The sequence below is a fragment of the Scyliorhinus torazame genome, chromosome 28 (genome assembly GCF_047496885.1).
Source record: "Scyliorhinus torazame isolate Kashiwa2021f chromosome 28, sScyTor2.1, whole genome shotgun sequence".
In the NCBI taxonomy this organism is placed as follows: domain Eukaryota; kingdom Metazoa; phylum Chordata; class Chondrichthyes; order Carcharhiniformes; family Scyliorhinidae; genus Scyliorhinus; species Scyliorhinus torazame.
In genome coordinates this window covers 22,824,661-22,847,779 of record NC_092734.1, presented here as the reverse complement: position 1 = coordinate 22,847,779, position 23,119 = coordinate 22,824,661, and the positions used below count along the sequence as shown (strand labels likewise).

Here is a 23,119-nt window from a genome sequence, read left to right as displayed (position 1 = left end):
TCCAGGGTCCCAGGTTCGATTCCCGGCTTGGGTCACTGTCTGTGCGGAGTCTGCACGTTCTCCCAGTGTGTGCGTGGGTTTCATCCGGGTGCTGTGGTTTCCTCCCACAGTCCAAAGATGTGCAGGTTAGGTGGACTGACCGTGCAAAATTGCCCTTAGTGTCCAAAATTGTCCTTAGGTGTTGGGTGGGGTAACTGGGTTATGGGGATAGGGTGGTGTGTGGTTGGGAAGGGTGCTCTTTCCAAGAGCCGGTGCAGACTCGATGGGCCCAATGGCCTCTTTCTGCACTGCAAATTCTATATAATTACAGTTTTAAACGGAAAACTTATTTCCCATTGCTATCTTAGACATAGACATAGAACATACAGTGCAGAAGGAGGCCATTCGGCCCATCGAGTCTGCACCAACCCACTTAAGCCCTCACTTCCACCCTACCCCGTAACCCAATAACACGTCCTAACCTTTTTTGGTCACGAAGGCCAATTTATCATGGCCAATCCATCTAACCTGCACGTCTTTGGACTGTGGGAGGAAACCGGAGCACCCGGAGGAAACCCACGCACACACGGGGAGAACGTGCAGACTCCGCACAGACAGTGACCCAGCGGGGAATCGAACCTGGGACCCTGGCGCTGTGAAGCCACAGTGCTAGCCACTTGTGCTACCGTGCTGCCCTCAATTGGCTCAAATTAAAGCTGTATTCATCAGGTAAAAACTCTATCAACCATCGCAATTATGAGACTTCAACGCTGTTAATAAGCATGCACAAATGACAGTTTGCAGACTGATAATTTTAGCTTTCTGATGCAGAAAGTATTTGTGTTCTTTGGCTCTTGGTGAATGCTCCCCATATAAGGACTTGTTCATCCATTAAACAAATAGAAATATACTTATTCAGAGCTTTACTCACACAAACCTCAAAAGATCATGGTCAAACACTGCTGCAGTTTCATAGAATTTCATAGAATTTACAGTGCAGAAGGAGGCCATTCGGCCCATCGAGTCTGCACCGGCTCTTGGAAAGAGCACCCTACCCAAGATCCACACCTCCACCCTATCCCCATAACCCAGTAACCCCACCCAACACAAAGGGCAATTTTGGACACGAAGGGCAATTTAGAATGGCCAATCCACCTAACCTGCACATCTTTGGACTGTGGGAGGAAACCGGAGCACCCGGAGGAAACCCACGCACACATGGGGAGGATGTGCAGACTCCGCACAGACAGTGACCCAAGCCGGAATCGAACCTGGGACATTGGAGCTGTGAAGCAATTGTGCTATCCACAATGCTACCGTGCTGCCCATTAAAACTGCCTAGAATAATAACATGGTACAAAAGTTGTAACGGGCATGGTGAATGAGGTCGACTGCTTTAATGTGTTGACAAAATAGGTTCAGTAAATCGAAACAAAAAAAAAAACATCACAAAATTTTCAGCAGGTCTGGTAACATCTGTGAGGAAAGAGAGAAATAAGGTTTATGTTTCCCGTCACGTCCTTCCATCAGAACCATTGTGACTGTGGTGGTATGTATTAGGGGTAATACGGTACACCATGAATGCCGAGGAGCTATTGGAGGACAGATGCTGGGTCCTGATTGGATCGGCCACCTACTGGGCTCCACCCAGATAGGCGGGGTGTAAGAACCCGGTTTGCTCCCAGCAGCTGCATTCTGTGACTGAGTTGCTGGGGAACAAGTCTGCTCAATAAAGCCTCGATTGAAGTTCTCTACTTCTCGCCTCGTGTGTGATTGATGGTGCTACAATTTATTGAGCAGACTTAAAAAGGAATATGGAGCTCCGGATCGCCCCGGAGTGCCTGCGAATCGGCCCCCAAGCAGCTAACGCAACATTGGCGTTTAAGCACTGGCTGGTGTGCTTTGAGGGATACCTCCGAACGGCCCCCGGCAGACCAACAGAAGACCAGAACATGCAGGTCCTGCATTCCAGGGTGAGTCCCGAAATCTACTCACTCATCGAGGACGCGGAAGGTTTCCCAGTGGCGATCAACTTGCTGAAAGAGACCTATATTCGGCCCGTCAACCAGGTCTATGCACGCTACCAGCTCGCGACGAGACGACAAATCCCCGGGGAATCGCTAGACGAATTCTACAATGCTCTAACGATCCTGGGAAGAAACTGCAACTGCCCAGCGGTAACGGCGAATGAACATACCTGATCCGAGACCCGTACGTAGCAGGTTTGGCATCATCGCAAATTCGCCAGAGACTTTTAGAGAAAGCCTCCCTCGACGTGGCCTCCCAAAACGCCCGCGCCTATGCCCCTGACCGCACTACAGCCCCTTGGGCTCCGTGGACCCCCCGCCGCGATCGACCCCCCCCCCCCCCCCCCCCCCCCCCCCCGCAAGCGTGCGCAGCCAGAATCCCAGACCACCGGGGGGGGGGGGGGGGGGGGGGGGGGGGGGGGCTGATATTTTTGCGGGCAGCCGAAACACCCCCGCCAGCGCTGCCCGGCCCGCTCGGCCATCTGTAAAATCTGCGGCAAAAAGGGGCACTACGCAGCGGTGTGCCAGTCCCGTGGGGTCGCCGCTATCTCCGGGGAAGAAACGGGACCACGGACTCAACCCCCCCCAGCGACCCACGTGCGGCCAACGGACGGCGCCATTTTGGACCTCGGACACCACGAGGGGGGGACGGGCGCCGCCATCTTCCTACCCACGGGCCGCGTGCGATCCATGGGAGCGGCCATTTTGTCCATCCCCGACCGCGTGCGATCCATGGACGCCGCCATCTTGGCTGGCAGGCAAGGACCCCAGCGTGGACGGCTCCACACTGCCTGAAGACAACGATCAGATGCACCAACCACATTTGGCATCGGTGACCCTGGACCAGTCGCGGCCCCGGACGCTCCAGACAACAACGACGAAGGTGCTGGTGAACGGGCACGAGACGCCGTGTTTGATCGACTCAGGGAGCACGGAGAGTTTTATTCATCCGGACACGGTAAGACGCTGTTCCCTTGTCATTCGTCCAAGCACCCAAAAGATTTTCCTGGCGGTGGGGTCCCACTCCGTTGCAATCAAAGGGTTCTGCATCGCAAACCTAACGGTGCAGGGGAGAGAGTTCAAAAATTACCGGCTGTATGTCCTCCCCCACCTCTGCGCTCCCACCCTCCTGGGGTTGGATTTCCAATGCAACCTCCAGAGCTTAACAATCAAATTTGGCAGCCCTATACCCCCACTGACTATCTGCGGCCTCGCGGCACTCAAGGTCGAACCGCCCTCCTTGTTTGCGAACCTCACCCCGGATTGCAAACCCGTCGCCACTAGGAGCAGATGATACAGCACCCAGGACCGGACGTTTATCAGGTCCGAAGTCCAGCGGCTGCTGAAGGAAGGCATAATCCAGTCCATCCATAGTCCCCGGAGAGCCCAGGTGGTAGTTGTGAAGACCGGGTAGAAGCAGAGTATGGTCGTAGACTACAGTCAGACCATCAACAGGTACACGCAGCTAGATGCGTACCCTCTTCCCCGCATATCCAACATGGTCAATCGGATTGCACAGTACAAGGTCTTCTCCACCGTGGACCTTAAGTCCGCCTACCACCAGCTCCCCATTCGCCCCGGTGACCACAAGCGGCTATACCACTTCTTAAGGGTTCCATTCGGCGTCACAGAGTCTCGGTCTTCCAACGGGAGATGGACCGAATGGTTGACCAGCACGGTTTACGGGCCACGTTTCCGTACCTCGACAACGCACCATCTGCGGCCACGACCAGCAGGACCACGACGCCAACCTCCAAAAATTCCTCCAGACCGCTAATGCCCTCAACCTCACCTACAAAGAGGAAAAATGCGTGTTTAGCACCGTCTAGCCATCTTGGGCTACGTAGTGCGTAATGGAGTGATAGGCCCCGACCCTGAACGCATGGAGTTCCCTCTCCCCCACTGTGCCAAAGCCCTGAAACGCTGCCTGGGCTTCTTTTCTTATTACGCCCAGTGGGTTCCTCAATACGCAGCCAAGGCCCGCCCACTAATCCAGTCCACTACTTTTCCCCTGTCGACAGAGGCCCGCCAGGCCTTCAGCCGCATCAAAGCGGATATCGCAAAGGCCACGATGCGCGCCATCGATGAGTCCCACCCCTTCCAAGTCGAGAGCGACGCATCCGACGTAGCTCTGGCGCCCACTCTCAACCAAGCGGGCAGACCCATGGCCTTTTTCTCCCGGACCCTCCACGCTTCAAAAATTCGCCACTCCTCAGTAGAAAAAGAGGCCCAAGCCATAGTGGAAGCTGTGTGACATTGGAGGCATTACCTGGCCGGGAGGAGATTCACTCTCCTCACTGACAAACGGTCGGTAGCCTTCATGTTCGATAATGCACAGCGGGGCAAGATAAAAAACGACAAGATCCTGCGGTGGAGTATCGAACTCTCCACCTACAACTATGAGATCTTGTACCGTCCCGGAAAGCTGAACGAGCCGTCCGATGCCCTATCTCGCGGCACATGTGCCAACGCACAAGTGGACCGTCTCCAAGCCCTCCACGAGGACCTCTGCCACCCGGGGGTCACTCGTTTCTACCACTTCACAAAGGCCCACAACCTCCCGTACTCCGTCGAGGAGGTCCGAACAGTCACCAGGAACTGCCAAATCTGCGCAGAATGCAAACCGCATTTTTTCAGGCCAGATAGAGCGCACCTGATAAAGGCTTCCCGTCCCTTTGAACGCCTCAGTTTGGATTTCAAAGCCCCCTCCCCTCCACCGATCGCAACATGTACTTTCTTAACGTCGTTGACGAATACTCCAGTTTCCCCTTCGCAATTCCCTGCCCCAACATGACCGCGGCCACAGTCATTAAAGCCCTCTGCACCATCTTTACCCTGTTCGGTTTCCCTGCCTACATCCATAGCGATAGGGGGTCCTCCTTCATGAGTGACGAGTTGCGTCAATTCCTGTTCAACAAGGGCATAGCCTCGAGCATGACGACCAGCTACAACCCCCGGGGGAACGGGTAGGTAGAGAGGGAGAACGGAACGGTCTGGAAGATCGTCCTACTGGCCCTACGGTCTAGGAGTCTCCCAACTTCCCGCTGGCAGGAAGTCCTCCCGGATGCCCTTCATTCTATCCGGTCCATGCTGTGTACCACCACGAACCAAACGCCTCACGAGCCTCGTCTTCCCTAGGAAGTCCGCCTCTGGAACGTCACTTCCGACCTGGCTGGCAGCCCCGGGACCCATCCTGCTCCGGAAACATGTGCAGGCGCACAAATCAGACCCACTGGTGGAAAAGGTACATCTACTCCACGCAAACCCGCAGTACGCCTACGTGGCGTACCCAGACGGCCGACAGGACATGGTCTCTCTGCGGGACCTGGCGCCCGCCGGAGCTCCCCCCCCCCCCCCCCCAACACCAATCACCACCCCCTCACTCCCGCCGGTGCACCCCACAGCCACCCCCTTCCCGGGAGGATCGGTTCTCCTCCCAGGCCCGCCCAGGAGTAAGTAAACAGGGATGGACAGGGCGATGCTCCCAGAGTCGACCGGACCCGAGCCAGCACCACCACCACCCGGGCTGAGACGATCGGAAAGGGCGACCAGAGCACCATCTCGACTCATCGAATCGACTTAAGATGTATGTAATTCAGTGGCCCAGTAAAGCGGCATTGTTGTAAATAGTTAATGCTGCTAATCGGGTTAAAATGTGAATAATTCAGTGGCCCAGTAAAAGCGGCATGGTTGTATATAGTTAAATGGTTAAGGCACCGACCCTGTAAACCCCTACCACCATACCACCCACCACCCCGCCGGGTTCTTTTTTAACAAGGGGAGAATGTGGTGGTATGTATTAGGGGTAATACAGTACACCATGAATGCCGAGGAGCTTTTGGAGGACAGATGCTGGGTCCTGATTGGATCGGCTCCACCCAGATAGGCGGGGTATAAGAACCCGGTTTGCTCCCAGCAGCTGCATTCTGTGACTGAGCTGCTGGGGAACAAGTCTGCTCAATAAAGCCGAATATAGAATTAAATATTAATTCTACCAAGTCTGCTGAGCATTTCCAGCATTTTCTACTTTGATTCAGATTTCATGGTATTTTACATTCAGTACATCAAAATGGCCACAACGCAGAATTGTTACGGCTGAGAAGGAGGTAATTCAGCTCATTGTCTGCGCACCAGCATTCAAAATTAGCATTATGGCTGAGTACCATTCCCCACCTTTTCCCCATACCCCTTCATATTGTTTCTATTCAAGTAATCAACTAACGGCCTCTCGAATGCCTCAATTGAACCTGCCTCCACCACACTTCCAGGCCATCCATTCCAGACATGAACCATTGTGTGAAAAAGTATATTCTCACATCACATTTGCTTCTTTTGCAAGTCACCTTAAATCTCATTCTTTATCCTCTCATTCTTTATCCTTCTAGGAGTGGAACAGTTTCTCCCTCTCCACTGTCCAGCCTCCTCATGACTTCAAACCTCTTGATTAAATCTCCTCTCAGCCTCTTGTCTCCACAGAGAACAGTCTCAACCTCTGCAATCTATCTTCATAACTGAAGTTTCTCATCCCTGGAACCATTTCTGTAAACCTCTTTTGCAATCTCTCCGATGCATTCACACCTTTCCTATAGTGTGGCACTAAGAACAGTACACAACATTTCAAGCGCTCCTACTTTTAGTGCATCCTGCAGCTGTGCAGCAATTGCTCTGGCCTGAGGACTGTCCCCTTCTCCCCGAGCTGCCAACTCGGCAAGCTGTCCAGCCAGCTGTTCTACTTTATCACACTTTCCAGTCATTTCCTGACGATAGGGTCCCATCATTGAATTAGCCAGTCGACGTCCCTCAGCAACAAGTCCACGGATAGCTGCCTGGCCTAAAGGGAAGAAACAAAGCTCCTTAGATTAAATCAAGTGTAAAATTCTAAAAGGGCCAAATGATGCACATCATAAGTTTCAGACATTTTCACATCCAAATTGAATTACTGAGAAGTGCTGACTGGAAGGCAGGAACTTCACTAAGATGGGGATAAAGCTGGAAAAAAAAGAATCTGGGAGGTAGGGCGGTCTTGCTAAGGAAACAAAGTGAAGATCAGTTCAAACTGCTCTTGCTCACCTTCCGATGGCTAGAAATAAACACCATTGGTGCAAGTTTGGTCATCCTCACAATGGAGGAAAGTATACATTATGATGAGCTGAAAATGGGAAGGGAGAAAATATTTGACTAAAATGAAGAGTGGTACAATACAAAGCTTATAGTATTGTAATATTTTTGGAAAACGGGCAACACGGTAGCACAGTGGTTAGCAGTGTTGCTTTACAGCTCCAGGTTCCCAAGTTCGATTTCCGGTTTCGGTGACTGTCTGTGCAGAGTCTGCACGTTCTCCCCGTGCCTGCATGGGTTTCCTCTGGGTGCTCCGGTTTCCTCCCACAGACCAAAGATGTGCAAGTTAGGTGGATTGGCCATGATAAATTGCCCTTAGTGTCCAAAAAGGTTGGGTGGGATTGCTGGGTCCGGGGATAGGGTGGAGGTGTGGGCTTGGGTAGGGTGCTCTTTCCAGGGCCCAATGCAGACCTGATGGGCCGAATGGCCTCCTTCTGCACTTCTATAAATTCTATGATTCTATGAAATTACCAGGGGGCACAGATTTAAGAACTATGAGCTCGGGTAGGCAATTCAACCCCTCGAGCATGCTCTGCCATTCAATACAATCGTGGTTAATCTCAACTCGGCCTCAACTCCACTTTCCTTCCCATTATCCATAAATCTTCAACCCATTACTAATTTAAAAATCTGTCCGTCTCCTTCTTAAATTTTCTCAATGTCCTGGCATCCACAGAACACTGGGGTAGTGAATTTCACAGATTCACAGCCCTTTGAGAGAAGTAATTTCTCCTCATTTCTCTTTTAAAACTGTTACCTCTTTTCCTAAAACTATGAACCTATTGTTCCATAATGTCCAACAAGGGGAAACATCCTCTCTATGTCTACTTTGTCAATCCCCTTTATCATCTTATATACTTCAATTAGATCTTCTATCATTCTACTAAACTCAAGAGTATCAGCTAAAACTGCTCAATCTCTCTTTATAAGACAAACTCCTCATCTCTAGAATCAATCTAATGAACCTCCTCTCAACTGCCCCCAAAGCAACAAATCCCTCAAGTAAGGGGACCAAAACTGTACACAATACTCCAGGTGTGGTCTCATTAATGCCTTGTACAGTTGGAGCAACACTTCCTTACTTTTATACTCAATTCCCTTATCAGTAAATGCCAAAATTCCATTTGTCTTCGATACCTAGATCCCTCTGCACCGAAGACGTCTGAAGTTTCTCTCCATTTAGATAATAAGTTGCCTTTCTATTTTTTTCGACCAAAATGGATGATCTCAGACTTATCCATGTTAACTCCATCTGCCAAATTTTGACCCCCTCAGCTAACCTATCGATATCCATTTATAAATTTCTTATTTCTTTATTGCAACTTACTATCCTACCCATTTTAGTGTCTTCTGCAAATTTGGCTTTCGTACCTTCTATCACTACATCCAAGTCATTGAAATATATTGTAAATAGTTGGGGGCCTGAGCACCGAATCCTGTGGCACCCCACTAGTTACATCTTGCCAACCAGAAAAAGACCCTTTTATCCCGACTCTCTGCTTTCTGTTTGTTAGCCAGACCACTATCCAAGCTAATAAATTACTCCTAATTCTATGTGATCTTACCTTGTGTATTAATCTTTTGTGCGGCACCTTATGAAATGCCTTCTGGAAGACCAGATATACTACATCTGCAGGATCCCTGTTATCCACTTTGCTTGTTACAGCTTCATATAACTAGCAAATTGGTCAAATACAATTTACCCTTCACAAAATCATGCTGACTCTGATGGATTGCGATTTGACTTTCGAAATGGCCTATTATTACATCTTTAATAATGGATATTAACAATTTCCCAACAACAGATGTTAAACTAACTAATCTATAGTTTCCTACATTCTGCCTCCCTCCCTTTTTGAATAAGGGACTTTACATTAGCATTTTACCGATCTACTGAAAACTTATCTGCATCCAGGGAATTTTGAAATATTATAACCATTGGATCCACCATGTCCCCTGCCACTTCCTTCAAGACCCGAGGATGTGAGCCATCAGGCCCCTGGGGACCTGTCTGCCTTCAAACCCAATAGTTTGCTCAGTAATATTTCCCTACTGATGATGATTATTCTAAATGCCTCCTTTTCTATTACCTCTGCATTATGTGTTACTATTGGGATGGCAATAGTACAGCAACTGAGACAAAATACAGATTTAGTGTGTTACCCATTATTAATCCTCAGTCTCATGCTCCAAGGGACCAACATTCAATTTAGCTACTCTCTTCCCCTGTATATACTTACGAAAGCTTTTGCTAACTTTAAAAAAATATTTTACACTAATTTTCTTTCATAATTTACCTTTTCTCTTTTTACTACTTTTTTAGTAACCCTTGGTTGATCTTTAAAAGTTTCCCAATCTTCCAGCCTGCCACTGACCTTTGCAATATAGCATTCCCCAATTTTTGTCTTTATGTTATCTTTAACTTCCTTGTCTCGACAATCTTTCTTTCTTTCTGGAATATATTTTAGTTTTTTTTAAATTTAGAGTACTCAAGATTTTATTTTCCCAATTAAGAGACTATTTAGCATGGCCAATCCACCTACCTTCACATCTTAGGGTTGTGGGGGTGAAACCCATTCAGACACAGGGAGAGTGTGCAAACTCCACACAGACAGTGATCAGCTTCAAACTGATTAAGATGATTGGTAGAAGGATTAGAGGGGACACAAGGAAAAAACGTCTTCACCCAGAGGGTGCCAAGTCTTTGGAATTCGCTGCCTGGCTTTGTGGTGGATACAGAACCACTCATCTCATTTAAAAGGTACTTGGATCTGCACCTAAAGTGGCATAACCGGCAAGGCCATAGACTGGGTGATGGAAGGTAGGATTACAACAGGCAGCTAGTTTTTATTATCTTGAGCTGGTACATACATAATTGGCTGAATAGCCTCTTTCTGTGCTGTAACATTTCCATGGTTCTGTGATGGCCATTAGGAAGGAATAGCGGACTTCTGGTGGCGTGGGCGAGCAGGGTGGCCGCAATAACAAGAGCTCCCGCCGGTGGCCGCGATTCGCGGCGATTTCGGGGAAATCCCCGAGTCCTCACGCACTCCCAGACTATCGTCGGCCTTTGGGGCTGCCACGAGCAGCCAGCGGGGCCGGTTTAAAAACCGGCGAAGAACCCCACGCGGGTGTCGGGCGGTGGGGGCTGAGGCGCCGGGCCCGGCAGGTCAGAGCAGCCGGGGCGGAGCTACAAGGAGGCCGAGGCGGCAGGCCCGAGGCCAGGGCGCCATGTAGGGAGGGTGCTCCACGTCGGATGGCTCCCACCTAGGAAGAAGAAGGAAGGTTGAAGCCTGGTCCCAGGTGAATGTAGAGGAGAAAGAAAGAAGATTTAAGGAAGTTTGGTGAAAGTTTTTTTTTCTCAAAAAAGAAGAATGTCAGATTGATGAAGGGCAGGAGGGTGAAGGGGGAGAGAGGAGAAAGGAAAGAAGATAAAAAACAATAAGCCGCTAAAGGATGCGAAAAGCAGCGTCGAATAAAGGAGGAAACGCGGGTTCGCCGCCGAAGGAGAAGACGAGCAAAAGCAAAAGTGTTGACAGGATGGCGGAAGCCAAACTGCAAGGCGGGGCCGCACTACTTACGGTGGAGAAGATGACCGAGGTGATGGTGGAGGAGCTGGAAAAACGTTTGGTGAGGCACATGGAGGTCCTGAGGAAAGAGATGGAGGTCCTGAGGAAAGAGATGGCGGTCGTGTTGAGGTCATTGTTGGAGGAGGCAATCGGCCCGATGAGGGTGGAGGTGGCAAAGGCATTGGCCGAGGTGAGAGAGCAGGGCGAGAAGATGAAGGAGGTGGAGGGGGCCGTGACATGACACAGCGACCAGATCACCTCGATACGGGGAGGAGCTACGGAGGGTGGTGGAGGTTAACAGAGGACTCCAAGCAAAGCTGGAAGACTTGGAAAACCGCTCAAGACGGCACAATTTGAGAATTGTGGGCTTGCCCGAAGGGACAGAGGGCCCAAGGCCAACGCAATACTTCGCTAAGAAGTTGGCGGAGCTGATGGGGGAGGGTGAGAGCCCCACCCTGTACAAGCTAGACCGAGCTCATCGGTCATTAAGGCCAAAGTGAACGAGCCGCAAAGGGCAGTAATTATCTGCTTCCATAAGTTTTGCATGAAGGAGAAAGTATTAAGCTGGGCGAAGCAGGAGCGTGAGGTGTGGGATGGTACTGCGGTTCAGATCTACCAGGACTGGACGGTGGAGTTGGCAAAAAGACGAGCGGAATTTGGGCGAGTGAAGGCGGCTTTGTACAAGAAGAGGGTGCGATTTGGTGTGGTGTACACGGCGAAGTTGAGAGTAACATATAACGCCAAAGACTTTTATTTTGAGACAGCGGAGGCGGCTGAGGCGTTCGTGAGGGCAGAAGGCTTGAGACAGACGTGAAGAGCAGAACTGGAAGAGAAATTGTGGACTGTGTTTGAGCGGCTGGAAAATGTACAAATGTTACAACTTTCTTTTTACTGATTTGTATTGAAATTTACTTCTCTTTGCACTGTTACAGAGTTCAGGTTAATGGCGTTCTGTGTTGTGACGGTTAAATGTTATGTTAGTGAATTGTAGGGGTTGGATTGTTGGGTTTGTTTTGGTGTTTCTTTCTCTGGGACTGGGCGGAAGGGGGCAAGAGGTCTTGGCTGGGGGGGGAGCCACCCGCGCTAGCTAACTAAAGTCAGTTAGTGAACGGGGGTGAGGTGAGAGGAGGACTGCGGATGTTGAAGCCTGGATAGCAGGCTTCAATGGGCCTACGAGGCGAGCAAGAGGGGGTGGAGGGATGGCTGTTGGGGGATGTTTTTGTCGGGGGGGTTCTTGGGAGGGGGGGGAAAAGGGGTTCGATGTTAACAATGGATAGGGGCGGGTCAGGCTTATGGGGCAGGGCCGGGTGGTATGGTGATGGTGGATAAGAAAGGTGGGGGGGGGGGGGGGGGTGAGAGACCCCCAGTAAGGATAATCACGTGGAACGTGAGAGGGCTAGGATGTCCGGTCAAGAGGTCAAGGGTGCTTGCACATCTTAAAAGTTTGAAGCCGGAACTTCCGGTTGCGGCTATGCGGAGCTAAGTCGCACGATTCGGCAGCTCCCGCTATTATGGACTTTCGGACTCGTTAGAGGAGCCCCAACGGAATTTTTTTCGAAGACAACCCGTGGGGAAGGGAAGAGAGAGGTCCCCCTCCAACTTTTATGGACTGGACCAGAAGTGAAACGGCCAGAAAAGCGGCATTGGAGCAGCGGGAGAGGAGAGGGAAAAACAAAATGGCGGCTGCCGGGGACAAAACGGAGTGCGGGCCGGAGCTGCAGGAGTTCATCAAGCGCTGCTTCGAGGAGCTGCGGAAGGAGATGCTGGCGCCTATGCTGTTGGCAATTGAAGGACTAGGGATGACCCAGAAGGCCCACGAGGTAAAGATCCAGGAGGTACAGAAAAGAGTCAGTGAGAACGAGAACGAGCTCTTGGGCCTGGCGGTGAGAGTGGAGCAGCACGAGGCGCTACACAAGTGGTGGGCGGGAAGACTCGAAGACCTGGAGAACAGGTCGAGGAGAAAGAATCTGCGGATCCTGGGTCTCCCCGAAGGAGTGGAGGGGGTCGATGCCGGGGCATACACGAGCACGATGCTCGGGGCGATGATGGGCGCGGAGGCCCCTTCGAGGTCGCTGGAGCTGGACGGGGCACACCGGGTGCTGACGAGGAGGCCCAAGGCAAATGAGCCACCAAGGGCGATGGTGGTGAGATTTCACCGGTTCACGGACAGAGAGAGGGTCCTGAAATGGGCCAAGAAGGAGCGGAGCAGTAAGTGGGACAATGCAGAGATCCGAATATACCCGGACTGGAGTACGGATGTTGCAAAGCGGAGAGCGGTTTCAACCGGGCCAAAGCGGTGTTGCACCAGAAAGGAGTGAAATTCGGAATGCTGCAGCCAGCGCGACTGTGGGTCACATACAAGGACCAACACTATTATTTTGAAACGCCTGAAGAGGCGTGGACCTTCATACAAACTGAAAAGTTGGACTCTAACTGAGGGTCTGTGAGAGTGGGGGGGGATGTTTGAGGTTTGATGTGTGATGGTTGTTGTATATAGGGGGTCAATCACACGCAGGAAATGTTACATGGGCTTGGGGAGAGAGACAAGGCCGCGACAGGAGCTGCGCCAGAGGGGGCGGGGCGGGCTTTGGAAAGCGCAGGGTTTTCCCCGCGCGCGGGAAGAAAGGCGGGAAGGAGAATGAAGGAACGCATACTGATTGGGACACTCCCACACGGGGAGGTCAATGGGTCGGCGGGGGAAGCCGGGGTGCGCAGGTGTCAGCTGACTTACAGGAGTGATATGGGGGAGCACAAAAGCTAGACAGGGGTTTAGCGGGGGGGGAGGAGAGGGGGGGGAAGGGGGGGAGAAAAGGGTTGCTGCTGCACTGGCCGAAAGGGAATGGGACACAGAAGAGGGGGGGGGGGAAAGAGAGGAGAGAGAAAGCCCCTCCAATCCGGCTGATAACGTGGAACGTGAGGGGCCTGAATGGGCCGGTGAAGAGGGCCCGAGTGTTCGCGCACTTAAAGGGACTGAAGGCAGACGTGGTCATGCTCCAAGAGACACATCTGAAGGTGGCGGACCGGGTCAGGTTAAGAAAGGGATGGGTAGGACAGGTATTCCACTCGAGGCTGGACGCGAAGAATAGAGGAGTGGCAATATTGGCGGGGAAGCGGGTGTCATTTGAGGCCAAGTCTATCGGAGTGGATAATGGAGGGCGATATGTGATGGTGAGCGGTAGGTTGCAAGGGACGTGGGTGGTGTTGGTAAATGTATACGCCCCGAACTGGGATGATGCTGGATTCATGAAGCGCATGTTGGGGCACATTCCGGACCTGGAGGTAGGAGGCCTGATAATGGGAGGGGAGTTCAATACAGTGTTGGACCCAGCACTGGACCACTCCAGATCAAGGACTGGAAAGAGGCCGGCGGCGGCCAAGGTGCTTAGGGGGTTTATGGATCAGATGGGGGGAGTGGACCCATGGAGGTTTGCAAGGCCGCAGGCCAGGGAATTTTCTTTTTTCTCCCATGTGCACAAAGCCTACTCTCGGATAGATTTTTTTGTTCTGGGCAGGGCGCTCATCCCGAGGGCGGAGGGGACGGAATATTCGGCCATAGTCGTTTCGGATCACGCCCCGCACTGGGTGGAACTGGAGCTGGGAGAGGAGAGGGACCAACGCCCGCTGTGGCAGCTGGATGTGGGACTGCTGGCACATGAGGCGGTGTGTGGGAAGGTGAGGGGGTGCATTGAAAGGTACTTGGGGGCCAACGACAACGGGGAGGTGCGGGTGGGGGTGGTATGGAAGGCGTTGAAGGCGGTGATCAGGGGAGAGTTAATCTCCATCATGGCTCATAGGGAGAAGACAGAGGGCATGGAAAGGGAGAGGTTAGTGGGGGAGATTTTGAGAGTGGACAGGAGATACGCAGAGGCCCCGGAGGAGAGATTACTTGGGGAAAGACGACGGCTCCAGACGGAGTTTGACCTGTTGACCACGGGGAAGGCGGAGGCATGGTGGAGGAGGGCGCAGGGGGCGACCTAAGAGTATGGGGAAAAGGCTAGTCGGATGCTGGCACAGCAGCTCCGTGGGAGGATGGCGGCGAGGGAAATGGGGGGAGTCGGGGATGGAAGGGGAGCCACGGTTCGGAGTGCGACGAAAATAAACGAGGTATTTAAGGCCTTCTACGAAGAGCTGTACAGATCCCAGCCCCCAGCGGGGGAAGAGGGGATGAGACGATTCCTCGACCAACTGAGATTCCCGAGGGTGGAGGAGCAAGAGGTGGCTGGTTTGGGGGCACCAATTGGGTTGGAGGAGCTGAGCAAGGGTTTGGGGAGTATGCAGGCGGGGAAGGCCCCGGGACCGGACGGGTTCCCGGTGGAGTTCTACAGGAAGTACGTAGACCTGCTGGCCCGCTACTAGTAAGGACCTTTAATGAGGCAAGAGAGGAGGGGACCCTGCCCCCGACAATGTCGGAAGCGACAATTTCTTTGATCCTAAAGCGGGACAAGGACCCACTGCAATGTGGATCGTACAGGCCGATCTCGCTCCTTAATGTGGATGCTAAGTTGCTGGCAAAAGTGCTGGCCACGAGGATCGAGGACTGTGTCCCGGGGGTGATCCACGAGGACCAGACGGGATTCGTAAAGGGCAGGCAATTAAACACTAATGTGCGGCGGCTCGTAAACGTGATAATGATGCCATCGGAGGAGGGAGAGGCGGAGATAGTGGCAGCTATGGACGCGGAGAAGGCCTTTAACCGAGTAGAGTGGGAGTACCTCAGGGAGGTGCTGCGTAGGTTTGGGTTCGGGGGAGGGTTTATCAGTTGGGTTAAGCTCCTTTACAGAGCCCCGGTGGCGAGTGTAGTGACGAACCGGCGGAGGTCGGAGTACTTTCGGCTTTCCCGAGGGACGAGGCAGGGGTGTCCCCTGTTCCCCCGTTGTTTGCATTGGCGATCGAACCCTTGGCCATGTCATTGAGGGAGTCTAATAAATGGAGGAGGGTGGTCCGAGGGGAAGAAGAGCATCGGGTGTCGCTTTATGCGGATGACCTGTTGCTGTACGTGGCGGATCCAATGGAGGGGATGGTGGAGGTTTGGGTTTTCGGGCTATAAGCTCAATGTAGGGAAGAGTGAGCTCTTTGTATTACAGGCGGGGGACCAAGAAAGAGGGGTAGTGGACCTCCCGCTGAGGAGGGCGGAGGGGAGCTTTCGGTATCTAGGGATCCAGATAGCCAGGAGTTGGGGGACCCTACATAAACTGAATCTGACGAGGTTGGTGGAGCAAATGGAGGGGGACTTCAAAAGATGGGACATGTTACCGCTCTTGCTAGCGGGTAGAGTGCAGTCGGTCAAAATGGTGGTCCTTCCGAGGTTTCTGTTTGTGTTTCAGTGCCTTCCCATCGTGATCACCAAGGCCCTTTTCAAGAGAGTAGGTAGGAGTATAATGGGGTTTGTGTGGGCGAATAGGACCCTGAGGGTAAGGAGAGGGTTCCTGGAACGCAGTAGGGACCGAGGCGGGTTGGCGCTGCCAAACCTAGGGAGCTACTACTGGGCAGCAAATGTGGCGATCATCCGCAAGTGGGTGATGGAGGGAGAGGGGGCGGCATGGAAGAGGATGGAGATGGCGACCTGTAAAGGAACGAGCCTGGGGGCATTGGTGACGGCACCGCTGCCGCTCTCGCCGACAAGGTACACCACGAGCCCGGTGGTGGCGGCAACGCTAAGGATCTGGGGCCAGTGGAGATGGGAGCCTCGGTGTGGTCCCCAATCAGGGGTAACCACCAGTTTGTCCCGGGGAAGATGGACGGGGGGGTTTCAGAGCTGGCATCGGGCGGGGATTAGAAGAATGGGGGACCTGTTCATTGACGGGACGTTTGCGAGCCTAGGGGCACTGGAGGAGAAGTTCGAGATACCCCCGGGAAATGCCTTTAGATATCTGCAGGTGAGGGCATTTGTGAGGCGACAAGTGAGGGAATTCCCGTTGCTCCCGGCACAAGAAATTCAAGACAGGGTGATCTCGGGTGTATGGGTCGGGGAGGGCAAGGTGTTGACAATACACCAGGAGATGAAAGAAGAGGGGGAACCGCTGGTAGAGGAGCTGAAGGGTAAATGGGAGGAGGAGCTGGGGGAGGAGATTGAGGAAGGTCTGTGGGCTGATGTCCTAGGTAGGGTTAATTCCTCTTCCTCGTGTGCCAGGCTTAGCCTGATACAATTTAAGGTGGTTCACAGAGCGCACTTGACGGGAGCGAGGTCGAGTAGGTTATTTGAGGTAGAGGACAGATGTGGAAGGTGCTCAGGGAGCCCGGCGAACCGTGTCCATATGTTTTGGTCATGCCCGGCACTGGAGGGGTTCTGGAGAGGAGTGGCGGGAGCAATATCTCAGGTGGTGAAAGTCCGGGTCAAGTCAAGCTGGGGGCTAGCAATATTTGGAGCAGTGGACGAGCCGGGAGTGCAGGAGGCGAAAGAGGCCGGCATTCTGGCCTTTGCGTCCCTAGTAGCCCGGCGAAGGATCTTGCTAATGTGGAAGGAGGCGAAGCCCCCCAGCATGGAGGCCTGGATAAACGACATGGCTGGGTTCATAAAGCTGGAGAGGATTAAATTTGCCTTGAGAGGGTCTGCGCAGGGGTTCTACAGGCGGTGGCAACCGTTCCTAGACTATCTCGCGGAGGGTTAGAGGAGGGTCGGTCAGCAGCAGCAGAAACCTGGGGGGAGGGGATTGCCTGGGAGGGTGGATGAGCAGGAGATAACATGAAGGGTTGGGGAAACTGGCACGTGCGGGAGAGAGCCAGTGTATAAAGCGATGTAAACACATCATTTCACCATGTATATATCTTGCTCTGTGCGTTTTCTTGTTATTTTGTTTGGGGGGGGGGTTGTTATTGTTTGTAAGGGAGAAAAATTGTGTTAAAAAACTTTAATAAATATATATATTTTTTAAATTTTTTAAAAGTTTGAAGCCGATGTCGCAATGGTGCAGGAGACTCACTCGAGGGAGAAGGACCAGGTGAGACTTAAAAAGGGCTGCGTTAGCCAAGTGTTTCACTCCGGATTTGATGGAAGGGCTCGAGGGGTAGCGGTGCTGGTCAGCAAAAGGGTACGCTTCCAGATGGAGAAGGTGGTGGCAGATCAGGGGGGTAGATATGTGATTGTGACAGGAACACTGGAGGGGAGATTAGTGGCGCTGTTAAGTGTATACGGTCCCAATTGGGACGATGTGGGATTCGCGAGGAAGGTGTTTGGGGCTATTCCCGACTTGAACACGCATGAGCTGATTGTGGGGGGGACTGGAACTTGGTGCAGGAGCCAAGGTTGGACAGATCACGGCCGCGCTTGCTGGTCCCATCAGGGGGGGGCGAAGGCGCTGGCTGGGCTAATAGTGGAAATGGGAGGGGTGGACCCTTGGAGGTTCCTGCACCCAAGGGAACGGAGTATTCGTTTTTCTCAGCGGTCCACAAGGTATACTCGCGGATCGATGTTTTTGTGGTGGGAAAGGCTTTGCTGGCTGGAGTCAAGGGGTCGGAATACTCTGCAATTGCAGTGTCAGATCACGCTCCACATTGGGTGGATATGGTGCTAGAGAAGGGGGCAGCGCAGAGACCGGGGTGGAAACTGGATGTGAGGCTTTTGGGGAACCAAGTATTCTGTGAGAAAATTGAAACGGCAATTAAGGAATATGTAGGTTTCAATTGTACCGCTGAGGTGTCGAAGGCAGTCGTCTGGGAGGCTCTAAAGGCGGTGGTGAGTGGTGAGGTAATTTTGTTTAAGGCCAGGATGAATAACGAGGAGAGGTTGGAGCGGCAGAGGGCAATAGATGAGATGTTGGAGATAGATAGGAGGTATGCAGAGGATGGGGACCCGGCGAAGCTGGAAAAGAGGAAGGAACTACAGGCGAGCTTCGACCGACTGTCCACCAGGAAGGCGGTGCGCCAACTGAGATGAGCAAGGGGTGCAGTTTATGAACACGGAGATAAGGTATGTTAGCAGGTCAGCTCCGGAGGGAGGCAGCGGCAAGGGAAATTCTTCAGGTGAAGGCAGGGAAGTTGGTGGTGGCCCCAGTGCTGATTAACAAGGTTTTTGAGGAGTTTTATGAGAGGGTGTACAAGTCAGAGCCACTCGGGGGAGACCGTGAGATGCAGGAACTTTTAGATGGGTTGGAGTACCCGAGGCTAGGGGAGGGGGACAGGGCTACATTAGAAGGAGCAATAGTGGAGCAGGAGATAAAGGATGCGATTGGGAGGATGCAGTCGGGGAAGGTGGCAGGGCCGGATGGGTTTCCGGTGGCATATTATAAAAAATTTAAGGTGGGATGTTTGAGGAGACGATAGGGAAGGGGGTGTTGCCGCAAACCTTGGGGCAGGCATCGATTTCCCTGTTCCTAAAAAAAGATAAGGATCCGATGGAGTATTGGTCGTATCGGCCCATATCACTTCTGAATGTGGACGTAAAGGTGTTGGCGAAGGTACTGGCGGGTAGGCTGGAGGAGTGCCTTCCGAAGGTGATAGGGGAGGATCAGACGGGGTTCGTGAAAGGGAGGCAGCTGTTTTCGAACATTAGGAGGGTTTTGAAAGTTGTTATGGCACCGGCGGAAAGAAAGGAAACAGAGGTGGTTGTGGCATTGGCCGCTGAGAAGGCGTTTGATCGGGTAGAATGGGGGTACCTGATGGCAGTGCTGGAGCGGTTTGGGACTGGACCAAGGTTTGTGAACTGGGTAAAGCTATTATACAAGGAGCCGAAGACGAGTGTCCGCACAAATAATATCAGTTTGAGATACTTTTCTCTCCACCGTGGGACGAGACAAGGATGTCCTATGACCCCCTGCTGTTTGCACTTGTGATTGAGCCGTTGGCCATCGCATTGAGAAGTTCGGGAGCATGGAAAGGAATAATGCGGGGAGGAATAGAGCATATGGTGTCCTTATATGCCGACGACTTGCTGCTGTATGTGTCGGAGCCGAGTGCGTCGATAGGAGGAATATTGGAGCTACTGCGGGTATTTGGGTCTTTCCCGGGGTACAGGTTGAACCTGGACAAGAGTGAGTACTTTGTGGTGTCTCGGCCGGGGGTGGGGGCAGGGGTGGTGGGCTGCCATTCCGTAGAGCAGGGACTCATTTTAGGTATCTGGGGGTGCAGGTTGCCCGGGGGTGGGGGAGGCTTCGCAGGTACAACATCACTAGTTTGGTGGGGAGAGTGAAAGCCGATCTGGCAAGGTGGGGTGGCCTTCCTCTGTCACTGGCGGGTCGGGTACAGGCGGTTAAAATGAATGTGTTGCCGCGATTCCTGTTTATTTTTCAATGCCTACCGATTTTCCTGCCAAAGTCTTTTTTCAGGGAGATTGAGGGAAGGATTACCTCATTCATATGGGGAGGGAAGGTGGCCAGAGTGAGAAAGGTGCTGCTACAGAGGGGAAGGCAGGCACGGGGTTTGGGTCTCCCGAATCTGTTGTACTACTACTGGGCGGCGAATGTGGAGAAAGTGAGGAGCTGGGTCAGAGGGGCTGATTCTCAGTGGGTCAGAATGGAGGAGAGTTTGTGCAGGGGGTCGGGGCTGAAGGCACTTGCAACAGCGCCGCTCGCGATAGCTCCGGGGAAATATTCAGGGAGTCCGGTAATAATAGCTTCATTGAAAATCTGGAGGCAGTTTCGCCAACACTTCGGGTTGGGTTTAGGGTCAAGGGAAATGCCGATTCAGGGGAACCACAGATTTGAACCAGGGAGGTGGGATGGAAGTTTTCGGAAATGGGAAGAGAAGGGGATTAAGACGCTAAAAGATTTGTTTCTTCGGGGTCGGTTTGCAGGATTGAGGGAGCTGGAAGCGAAGTATGGGCTAGAACAGGGAGAAGTGTTTAGGTACATGCAGGTTCGGGATTTTGCCAGGAAGGAGATACAGAGCTTCCCAGAGGAACCGGCCTCCACATTGCTGAAGGAGGTGTTGACGACAAGGGGACTGGAGAAGGGGGCAGTGTCAGCGGTGTATGGAGCTATTTTGGAAGAGGATAAGGCACCACTGGAAGGGATCAAAGCAAAGTGGGAGGAAGAGCTGGGAGAGGTTATAGAGGAGGGGGTCTGGTGTGAGGTGCTCCGGAGGGTGAATGCCTCCACCTCATGTGCGAGGTTGGGGCTGATACAGCTGAAGGTGAAGCGCACCTCACGAGGGCGAGGATGAGCCGATTTTTTGAAGGAGTAGAGGATGTGTGTGAGCGTTGGGGGGTGGGGGGCGCGAATCACGTTCATATGGTTTGGGCCTGTCCAAAGCTAGGGGAGTACTGGAAGGAGGTGTTTAGGGTAATTTCCAAGGTGGTGCGTGTGAAACTGGACCCGGGTCCCCAGGAGGCCATATTCGGGGTGTCGGACCAGCCAGGGTTGGAAACGGGAGCGGAGGTAGCTATCATAGCCTTCGCCTCGTTGATCGCCCGAAGGCGGATTCTGCTGGGATGGAGAGCAGCCTCTCCACCCAGTGCCCTGGCGTGGCGGGGGGACCTGTTGGAATACTTGACCCTTGAGAAGGTTAAGTTTGAACTGAGGGGAAGCTCGGAGGGGTTCTACAAGTCATGGGCACTATTTATTATGTACTTTCAAGAACTGGGTAACATCGAACATTAGTTGTGGGGGTGGGTGGGTGGGGGGGGGGGCTGTGTAGATTAAGGGTGACTACGGGTAATCCCCGATTCCTTTTTGTCATTTGTTTATGTAAACATGCGGGCTGATGTTTGGGGGTTGGTGGGCGGATGGGATCGTTGTTATTATGGGGACTGACATATCTTGCTGACTATTGTTTATTGTTGATGGATGTAAATGTGGGAGAAAATGTGAAAAAGGAGAATAAAAATATTTTTTAAAAAGGAAGGAATAGCCTATAGGAAGTCATTGTAGGATCGGGGTTGGAGAGTGAGAAGGAGAGAAAAGAAAGAGAGGCAGAGCAGTTTCTAATATTCACCGTGGAGAATGCGGGTGGGAGCTCGTTCTCAAATTGAAGAGACCAAGTTCATAAGGATTTAAACAAGGCTGGAAGATTTGCCTTAGTTTTGGCGAGAGGGAGGAATCTCCAGGGTAACCCTCACTGTAAGAATCATTATGGGATTGGAAGTTATCCGGCTAGGAAAAGAAAAAGGAAGCTATCAGGAGCTCAGTATAATTTTGGATTGTTTCCTGGAGAATGCAGTGTCCACTTAAGGGAGAGCAAAGTATAATCATGGAAGGGGACTTTTGGTCATTTAAAAAATTAAATGGGAGAATCTTTTCTGTCGTTCAGACTACATGTTGATTACTGAACAGTGTATAGCCAATTTTGCTTGTAGCCAATGGTGCTTTTAGTTTCTTTATTACAGTAAAAGTCTCAAAACAATAGGCAATCCAACAGGAATACAATAAACCAAAGGTCACCAAAAATGATAGGTCTTGGTGGAAAACATTAGCAGGCAATAGATTTATATTTTAAAAACTGTTTTTCTACAATATCTATAATATGGATGAAAGAGAAAAAAATAAAGTACTTCTCCCTATATTTTCTTTCCCTTTCCGTAGAACAAAAATGTTGTGTGTTATATTTTTGTGGTGTGTACTCCACACCTAAAACTTGTCCCAACTAAGTTTGTTATTCACCAGCTAGTAGAGTTTTGGAGTGGAAGAGTTCTTTCGCAGAGCTCAAAATTCAAGTCAAAGTGTCACTGGTGGGTTGTCAATTTGAATTCAAGCTGCAATTCCATACTTGATTCGAAGTACAAAGTTCCACCATTTTGAATCCTTCGAATCACATTAATTTAACAACAAATTAGGGTAGAGATGGTGCAGTAAAAATGGCTTTTACCGATTATTTCCCCAATGTGAACGGTAGCATAAAGTAATATACACAAGTCCTTCACCCTGTGAGTGAGACACTGGCCTTTCAAATGAATCAATTAACACTGATTCTGTGTTTCAAAGAATTTAAAGTGTACTCACCCACACCACGCCCATCAACTGTAGGATTATCTATCCAGCGCTGGGCCTGCTCGATTTTGCCTTCCAAATTAACTGCTGCTTTTACCGGCCGACTGTTGGCCACTGCTCGGTTTGTCTTGGTCTGCAAATTCTGCAGTGTGGTAGCAATTTGCTTCGCCAAAGCACGTGCTTCTGGGGTATCACCTTTACCTCTGCAAAGCACAGAAAGCAGGGTCACAACTATACGCTAAACATGAATCAAACAGCATTTAAGTAAAAAAAGCCAAGTGTTGCCAAATGTGATCACTAATTTCATTAAAATTCAAAAAGTGGGGCAATAATTGGTGAAAATTTAAGCAGAGCTGTCGACACTGGGTACATGTTAGGAGTGAGTTTAATGATTGTAAGGGGTAACAAACTGCACTGACTTTTAAGACTTAATTCAGAACAGACAACGGGGGGCAATTTGGTGATGACGTTGCACCCAGCTTGGATCTGGGCATGCCGGGTGAATCCCAGGAGAGCCCCAAATCAGGCTCCACACCAGTCACTGGGCCAATCGCAAGATACTCAACTT

At 51.6% G+C, this 23,119-nt stretch overlaps 1 protein-coding gene across 2 annotated transcripts in view; it reads right to left on the bottom strand.

Moving 5' to 3' along the window:
* Positions 1-23,119, bottom strand: part of LOC140403576 (vinculin) — a 209,475-nt gene that overhangs the window by 47,094 nt on the left and 139,262 nt on the right. For both annotated transcript variants that reach the window (XM_072491635.1, XM_072491636.1), the window contains exons 11-12: positions 22,564-22,754; positions 6,638-6,837 (exon numbers count right to left, since the gene is read on the bottom strand). In XM_072491635.1, coding sequence (XP_072347736.1) covers positions 6,638-6,837; positions 22,564-22,754 — 391 coding nt within the window. The remainder of the gene's footprint in view (positions 1-6,637; positions 6,838-22,563; positions 22,755-23,119) is intronic.